The 9,321-nt window shown below is 38.5% G+C and overlaps 1 protein-coding gene across 2 annotated transcripts in view; it reads right to left on the bottom strand.

The window, feature by feature from the left end:
• dnmbp (dynamin binding protein) overlaps nt 1–9,321 on the bottom strand; it is a 45,052-nt gene that overhangs the window by 7,802 nt on the left and 27,929 nt on the right. For both annotated transcript variants that reach the window (XM_014007568.1, XM_014007569.1), the window contains 3 exons: nt 1,161–1,372; nt 853–949; nt 360–507 (listed from right to left, as the gene is read on the bottom strand). In XM_014007568.1, coding sequence (XP_013863022.1) covers nt 360–507; nt 853–949; nt 1,161–1,372 — 457 coding nt within the window. The remainder of the gene's footprint in view (nt 1–359; nt 508–852; nt 950–1,160; nt 1,373–9,321) is intronic.

Below are 9,321 nucleotides of genomic sequence, written 5' to 3'. Positions count from 1 at the left end.
TCTTTGTATGTATGGATCACTTGGGTTGTTAAAGACATCTGGTGAAAATTTCATGTCATTAGCACCTCTAGTAATATATTTACTGAGAAAAATGGTGACATGTTCAATACTTATTTTACCCGCTGTATTTCACTGAAACGCAGCAGCGTCCGTCCAAGTGTCTGCGTCACAGATGGTGAAACTCGACAGGAGAAACAAGGCAGGGCACATTCCTGAATTGCTCCACATTTCTGAAGTCCTCACACAAACTGAGATGGAGCACACTCCAAGCTTTAGCTGGGTCGATTATTTAATGTGACATTGTCTCGTTCATACCCTGACCACGCAACAGATTTGTAAAAATAAAGTATCTGACTCACCTCAGACTCTCGAGACAGTCCTGTACGTGTCGCTGAACGCTTTCGTCTTTCTCGTACGCCTCCAGCAGGGAGATGGACTCGTTATGGTTCTGACAGTAAACTTTGTACACCTCCTCCAGCTCAGCTTTGTGGCCCAAAAATACAGTTCCTGAATGGACATAAAAGAAAAAAAAGGCATTACAGTTTGAGTTATGTTCAAAAAGGATAAAGGGGATGTATTTTATCATTAGAAAAAAAAATGCAGCAAAATACATAAGATCAGTTTATAAAAGACAAATGTTTTTTTGGGGTAAATTCTGCAGTAAATAACTAAATAAAATAATATGTTATATAATCAGAGCCTCAAACGCTCCTTGTGAGGCTGAATTATGTTAAAGTGCATTTAAAGACTTACTRTTCCAGTAAATTTTAAAGAAGAGATTTGTTTATAGATGAAACATAAATATAATCAGGATACTTCCTGACTTGACCGGTCTTTAAAATGACTCTTTACCTATAGAGTCCGTCTCCTGAAGTTCACTATATAACCGCTGAGACAACTCGATCACAGAGCTGATGTTTCCAAAGAGTCCTTCAAAGTCCACGTTCACCTTAAGATAAATAAAACAGGAAAACAGTCAATATTTCCACTTTTCCTAAAATACTGTATAACACTTAAAGACAGACTTTTTGTRTCTATATTAGGAACAAGTTTGTGATTAGCCTCAGGAAGTATAAACAMATGCAGATATTTAAAATAATATATGAACTAACGTTTACACAAGGCATCACTTTTTTAGACCTCCTGGTTTCCCTCGTTACCTGCTTCTCCTGCAGAGGCACGATGATCTCGTCGACACACATTTCCAGGTCTCTGATGTAATCGTCTTCAGTCTGCAGCAGCTCCTCGATGACCTTTGACCTCTTCTCCAGCATCCTCAGCTCAGGAACCTCGGCGCCGACAGGGGGCGGAGGATCCACTGAGACCTGGGCGGTTTCCAAGGGTTTGGGCTGAGACGACTGAAGCTTCATCTCTGGAACAAGAGGTTGTGTCATTGAAGCGTAGTCCTGATGGYTTTGTCAAAAATTATTATTCTTTTTTTAACCTGCACCGGTTTGTTCATTTGCATAAAACTGGTAAAACAAAAACATTTTTTGTAGCCAAATAATAGGRAGGGAAGATTTAAGAGCAAATGCTTCCCAGCCCATAGCTCAACTCATTTAGAACCAAACAYACTCGTGCCCACCCACTCGGCCCGCCCTAAACCCTCATCCAAGCAGCTTCTCATCCCAGCCGCCGCTATCACTCACAGAGGGCTGATCTCTGGGGAGGCCTGGGACTGAAGGGAAAGCCTCGTTCACGCACCGCTGCCTTTCATAAATGGAGATAAAACTGGAGGGGACTCGGGCTCTTTGTGGGCGACACAAAGGCTTGTGACAGCAACTACAGACATGTGGGCTCTCAGGGGCCAGAGCAGACTTTAAAGAGGAGCCAGTTAAGAGGCAAACAGAGGGAGGAGAGGTAACAGCACGGGAAAGCGATGAAAAGCAAAATCGTTTCTCAAGTTTATGCATGTTGTTTACCAAGACTGCAGGGGATATTTCATTTGGACTCAAGTTTTACTGCGAAAAAACAGACTTTGGTTTCTTGAATGTCTGAAACGGTCTTGAATAAGTGCTGGCTGAAAGAAAAATCTCCCAGAAGTAATGCCAATCATTTGAATTTTTGTGCATTTCAATCTAAAAAGCTCCAAATAACTCATCTTTACTGAGAGAGGCAAGAGGTTTTTCCAATATCTTATTTGTAAACAGGTATATAGATAAACCTTTGTACAGCAATTTAAAACTGAGGTGTCCAACCCTGGTCCTCRAGGTCCACGATCCTGCATGTTTTACTTGTTTCCCTGCTCAGGTGGGTAAACCATGTGGGATAGTGGCTCTCGAGGACCAGGACTGGACACCCCTGCTTTAGGATTTTGTATGTCAAATTTTACAAACTTGGTAACTTAAAAAAAATGTAGTGGAAGACCAATTCAAGGTTCCCACACCTTGGTCAACATCAAATTCAAGGACCTTTCAAGGACTTTCCAGTACCAATTTCCTCAAATTAAAGAACCACGCGCAATGGCAATTACCTACTTCTACCGCAGAATGTTACCAAATGAACAGGTTTAATATCATGTAAATTCAATGAAAAACTTAACAACATAGAAGTTGTTGAGYCAGAAACAATGACCTCAGTTTACYGTAAACCTGAGTATTTTTTTATATAATTTATTTTTTTGGAAAGARGATGAAAATCAGTCGARTGAATAGAGAATTTCAATYCCMAAAAAACATTTAAGGACTTTCAATGRCAAGTGTACTTTTTGGCTGTTTTCACAAACTTTCCAGGGCCTTGAAATAATTTTTTCAAATTCACAAACTTTCAAGGATTTCAAGGACCCGTGGGAACGCTGCCAATTACATGTAAAATGAAAATACCCAGAACATCTTTGGTAATTATCTGTGATATGTTGAGGCGATGAAGAAGAATTGATTCTGTTTAACTGATTGTTTTTAAATGCACGACACATTCCTGCTTTTATTGAGAGATCTAGGCTGTTTTTGATAATCTAAYTGCAATTTTACATACTGTATCTTGGTGTGCTTTGATTAAACTGATTAATTAATGTTCACTATGGAATGGGTCATCTTAAAACAGAGWGTACTTTTAAAAGGACAAGATTAGTTAAGAAGCGCCTTATCACCAYACAACAGACCAACATTTAATTRTTTCTCATTGTTGTAATAGACTGTTGTAATTGGTCTGGTCATATGTTAGAGAAGATCCTTCCACTCAATGTGACGTCTTGCCTGAGGTGTGGCCAGACTTGGAAGATAATGGATAAAATGTGTGGATTGTTTTGATTTGATACCAAAATGCTTAGACTGAATAAAGGTCTGTGTTGTGGTGTTTGTATGGATTTATTCTTTGCAGTTAAATGTTCAAGTCTAAATTTTAAGTTGTCTCCTGGTTCGTGTCTCGCCTCTCAATGAAAACATATTTCTTATGGCGGCATTAWAAATAAAAAGGTGAAAAGTTAGCAGCACTGATGTGTGCTTTAGTATAAGGATCTACGACGTCTGAGATGAAGTTTCAGCATGAGCAGCTTGAGGTGTCGTGTTGAGATGGATGACAATGACATCACCTTTCCTCGAACAGATGCTGTCAGAGACTAACRAAGTTAACGCTGCTCATCCTTGTTTAAACCTAAGCAGAAATCTGACCCCCTTTTGCTCTACTGCCAGCAACCTCCCTGTTTGGCGTAAACAGTGCCAAACTACACCACCTCTTTAAAAAGAATTGCCCAGCAGGAAATGGTCACAACTTCGTCAAAGTGATTTGCAGAAGTTTTCATCAGTTTCACAGTATTCTTGTGTTTGATTCATGGGTCACCAGCGTTTGGTTTCGTTCCCACCCTGACCTCATCGCTTCACGTGACTTGGCTAAAGCTCAACTCAATGAGCTTTTCTCGTTGCTTGAACCACATCAGCCGGTAACGTGGGTCGCTGCCGGCTGCTAWCACAAGTTGCACATGACCTTACCGATGAGAAACTAGTTCACTAATGGGTTTTTAGAAGTCACGCTGCATAATACGGGCAGAGTGGAAACAAAAGACTTGGAATCTAATTAGAACCAATGGGTTTATTCCCATGTTTGATCTACTACAGACAACACAAAACACCATCACATGCTCCACTTCACAAGCTTAAATATGCAACTATTTCTATCAGAGCCGACCTGTGAAGCCTCATGACCACATTTTGACCCACTTTTGACAGAACTCCACTTCTTCTTTGTTTGGTGAATTTTCACACAGGTGTTGTATGTTCATCAAGATAATTTCACACACACAACTGTTTAAATACGAGCAAGAAATATTGGGATTATGTTGGTTTTTCAATCATTTCTTGGAGCATTTTGAGTTTTAATTTTAGTTTTTAGTTATAGTTCCACTGAAACCCAAAAGCAAGTTTACCATTAGATGTTTTTTCAGCTTCAGAAGATAAACAAACTGAATGCTTKAATAGATCCAGTCGCGTGTGCTGTGTGTGGCTTTTGTAGATCWTTACATGCTACAGTACATGGTATTTCTTGGGTGTGTATTGTGTAATCAAACACACTTGTAGGTTATTAACCACTTGCTGTCTGAGGAGGAAAAATGTTTTAAAAAGGAAGCTGGAAGGCTGAGACTATAGAGTACATGACTTACAGGTGATCACTTTAAATCAATTCACTAAGAATGTCAAAAACATAAATTCAAATAAACTGACAGCAAAACAGGATAATGGTTATATTTGCGACTGAGGAMTCATGAGTAGATTAAGTAACTGAATATTGGGAAACAGCAACAAATAATACAAAATAAATTCAAATAAAAGATAACTTCATAAATTGATTTACACAAATTTCCAAATAAGCTTTGAGTAAAATAAAGAAATAAAATACACCACTAATAAATTTTAAGCAAAATGGATGAATTTGCAACTCAAAAGTTTTGTTGCAGTTTCCTCTGCAAAAAAAAATCCAGGTAAACTACATCAATCCATTTCTTAGAACAGGAGTCTTGACATTTTGTCCCTTAATTGTTTTAGATCAATACCAATATGGTTTCACACATTTCATCATTGCAACATATCTGCTGATGTCTGAACGGCAGAGTAGTTTCTGGAACTGTCACAGCAGGGAGTGTCCTGTACTTATTAGTGCTGTAAAGTGACGTAAAAGTAAACCACTCCTGCAACTCCAGAGTCTGTGCTAACTTCAGCATGACTCAAGCCATAGTCACAACGCATGGATTAGTTCGAGTCAGCAAGGGTTTAACCAAAAACAAAATTGTGGTTAATAACAGGAACATACTGTATCAATGAAAACACAGATCAGGCAGATTGAACGGCTTAAAACTGAGCAAACCTGAACAAAGATGTAGGATTTCTTTGGAGAGGAAAAAAAAACCTTGTTTGCAGTGCTGGTCCAACAAAAAGACAGCAAAGTAGGGAAAAAATATGAAGAGGAGGCTTTACCCACCTGCTGATTGGAAATTTCTTCAAACCAGTTCAACAACACCCTTCCACACACAACAGCAGCTCCAACACCACCCAATCTATGATAGCCCCATTATTATTGTGAAGTTCAGCTTCACAGCTTTGAGGGGGGCGACCGCACAAAAAACTTCATTCTGGAGCTCCATTACCATGAGAATGGAGGACAAGCCACCATCATGACACACAAACACACACACCAGGGAGGATGAACATAGTGGGCAGACACAAAAACATGGAGTTGGACTCAAACTGGTTGATTTTTTGGCTATAACAGATCAGTATTTTTGAGAAGATCTAACAAACGCCCCATCTTGCTGACCTTCCAACCAGTCCTAATGCTGGTTGACGTCACAAAGAGTCTAGTTATGTCACAACACATCAACCTGCATGAGGTTGTAATGGTATTTGTTAGACTTTATGTTGAGCAAAGTGGGTGGACAGAAATCTGGTCCATTTATTAGATTAATCCAGTTCATGTTTCCCAACGTGGAAGCACCTGTCTGAGCTCCTCCTTTGACAGGCTGAGATCCATCAAAATCAAGATTCTGAGTTCAAAGACTTCTTAATCACCTACTCAGGTTCACTTTCCTTAAAGTGATCCCCAATTAGTTGTAACATTAGACTTTATTTGATAAACATATATTTTAACTGTAAAATAAAGACTGTAAAAATACTGTAGGATGTTCAGTTTTCATAATTTTTAAACTAAAAGTATAAAAATATATTACACGGACGGGGCCATGTTATTTACACGCAAAGCATTCTGGGTAAATGATGACGTGGATAGGTCCTCAGTGCGAGGCTGCTAGCGAGCTATATCCACCCTGAAGGTTAATCTTGGAAAATATCTGATAATCGACTCTTTTAAATGAAACCAGAGAGCGTTGACAGTGAGGAGAAGGTAGAATGAAAATATGGATGGAGGACAACAGAGCTGCTTCATGGAAGAAGAACCTCAGCTTAGCCTGTTAGCTTTAGCGTTAGCCCCGATGCTATCACCTTATATATGTATTAGCTCAGCGCTACACATTCTCCTCTCGTCACTGAGGTCCTCCATCCACATGACAGAGAGGGGAACACAAAAATGACTCAGCCTGCAAATGAAAATATGAATGGAGGACCTCAGTTAGCTTATTTGTCGTGCTAGCACCAAGCTAATACATATAAGGCAATATAGTGTTGGCGCTAGCACAAAGGCTAACAGGCTAAGCTGGGGTTCTTCTTCCATGAAGCAGCTCTGTTGTCCTCCATCTATATTTTCAGTTCCAGGCTGAGTCATTTCTACCTTCTCCTCTCTGTCAACDCTCTCTGGTTTCATTTAAGAGCCAATCATCAGATATTGTCCAAGATTAACCTTCAGGGTGGATATAGCTCGCTCACACCGAGGACCTATCCATGTCATCCTTTACCCAGAATGCTTTGTGTGTAAATAAAATGGCTCCATCTGTGTTAAAATATATATTTAAAAATTTACAAAACTAAACAGCCTACAGTATTTTTACAGTCTTTATTTTACAGTTAAAATATATGTTTATCAAATAAAGTCTAATGTTACAACTAATCAGGGATCCTTTTAAATATATATACATTTTTTCTCCTATATGATACCTAAAACCTCTCAAGCAAACTCAAAAAATACTTTTTTGGTCCTCTACTTTCCTTTTACAACAAAGTCACTCGTGAATGTTTTTCTTCTACTGAATGAGCACTTTCAGCTCGCCTGCTGCACTGATAGTTGTACAAAGTCAAAAAGTTTGTCCTCTTTTTAAGGTCAGACACAATCAGCTCTGTGTGTTCTGCTCTAAAGTTCACCACAGAGTGCACAGTTACCATGGCAGTGGGTCTAGCAGGGGCCGTYCTTGTGCCTCATATCAGGTTTTGGAAAGTCGGTGGCAGCTTTACTCAAACGTTGAGACATGAAGCAGCTTGATATGAACGGCCAAACTCCATAAAATGTCAACACAACWAAATCAGGTTTCATTTGAACTAGCAAGTTGTGACTTGCAGCCAGGCTGCTAATGAGGAAAACAATGTGAAGACAGGTGGTGTGAATATTAGCAACATACATAACAGCAGCTATTTTTCAGGTTAACTTTGGGTTTCAAAGAGATTTGACGCTTTACAGCATGGATAACTAAAAAAAATATTTTTTTTGATACAATAAACAATCCAAGTCCACAAAAGGGGCTTTTACTTGACTAAACCCACAAGCTTTTGTCCAGATTTAACCRCCGACTGTTTCAGGTGGAAGGTCACTACAGGAAAAACCGGGGAGTTTATTTAGTGACATACCATCCTGTTTATCTTTTCTGGGGTCAAACCTCCGAAAGGTCACATTCTTGCTCCTTACTAATCTCACAGCAGCTTGTTCCTAACTCATATTCATGATAATTACATTCCTCTCAAGCCAAGCTACACAAAGGGTGGGCATTTATTGAAACATGGAGCATTTAAAATGTGATACTCTCAGCTTTAATTACCCCTAATAAGTTGAGTAACAGAGACGCAACAAAGGAGTTTAAGACGGGGGATCTGTGGATTCTTTAGAGCTTCTCAATTCACATTATGCTGGTGGTGAACAATGTGCAATTACTTCAAGAGACCATCTGTTTTGCATACGTACAGAAAAGAGGAAAACTGTTGAGTACGTAACCTCTTAAACCAAAACAGAAGCTCGACAGGACAATCAAGGGCCTGTAATGCACAGCAGTAAAGCACTGAGGTAAAACAGAGGATGTGGTTTCTGTATACGGGCATTTTTACATATATTTTTAGGGCTAATACCTTTAGATTCTCTCTGTGAGAAAGTACTTCCAGCTCAACCTGTTTGAGAACTACTGGAGATGACGAAACTCAGGATTATATCTTTTTCTTGTTGTTGTGTTTTTAGACAAGTAGAGACAAATAATGTATCTTCCTTGAGGCTTTTAGAGTTTTCCCACAAGTAAATCAAACAGTTGCACATTATTGTTCACTGCTTTACACTCTATACCCCAAATGAAGTGAGAATTTCTTTTTTTAATATAATTTACATTTTATATACAGCTTGAATTGCAATRCTGTATTTCAGTGTTTTTCCTGTCAAAACAAAAGCACCTTTCTTATGTGAATACCCTATAAAGGCAACCTAATTACAAATTTAAACCTTTTCAAACTAAATCAATAATGTTTTGAGAATAGAAGTTGAAGGCTGTTGCAACTGCATGTGACAAATAAAACTGATAATATCTGGTCAGATTGTATGATCAGTAAAAAACAGCCATCAATTTTACTGTAGTTTTCTTTTTACGATCATGTTGCACTTGATGTCATCTAGAACCCACAAACTTGCAATCTTTGACAAAAAAAAGTATAAAAAAAGATTTCATCTTTAGTTATATTCTTTTAATTTGCCTTTTGTATAAGGTGGGCATTGTTTTACAGTGAAGTGGGAAACATTTTTTATTTAAAGCAACAAACTGCATCCAAATACAGCTGCTCATAATGTGAGCCACACCTTTACAACCTGAGTGAACTTGGCCTTATCAACCCGAAACTAGATGTAAAAGCTAAAATCCACACAATCTTTGTTTTCCCACAGTAACAGAAAACTCCCAGACAACATTTTTTTTCTTTCTTGCACCAGAAATCTATGTAACTTTTTGATTATGTGTAGAACCATCCATCTTGTTTTGGACATCAGGTTTTGGAAATAAACCAGGAGAATATTTTATTTGATCAATTTGAACCTCCATGGCACGTTAAAGCAAATCCATGCAGACTTATACAAGCTGAATTACTTTAAACCTGAAGCTTTTAGATTGCCAGTACTAAGATTAGGGCTGTGTATTGGCAAGAATTTGCCGATACGATACATATTATAACAGAGAGGTCACGATACGATATATCCCTATAT

The sequence above is a fragment of the Austrofundulus limnaeus genome, unplaced genomic scaffold, assembly GCF_001266775.1.
Source record: "Austrofundulus limnaeus strain Quisiro unplaced genomic scaffold, Austrofundulus_limnaeus-1.0 Scaffold43, whole genome shotgun sequence".
Lineage (NCBI taxonomy): Eukaryota > Metazoa > Chordata > Actinopteri > Cyprinodontiformes > Rivulidae > Austrofundulus > Austrofundulus limnaeus.
Note: the sequence above shows the minus strand (reverse complement) of the source record. Positions and strands in the feature narration are given on the sequence as shown.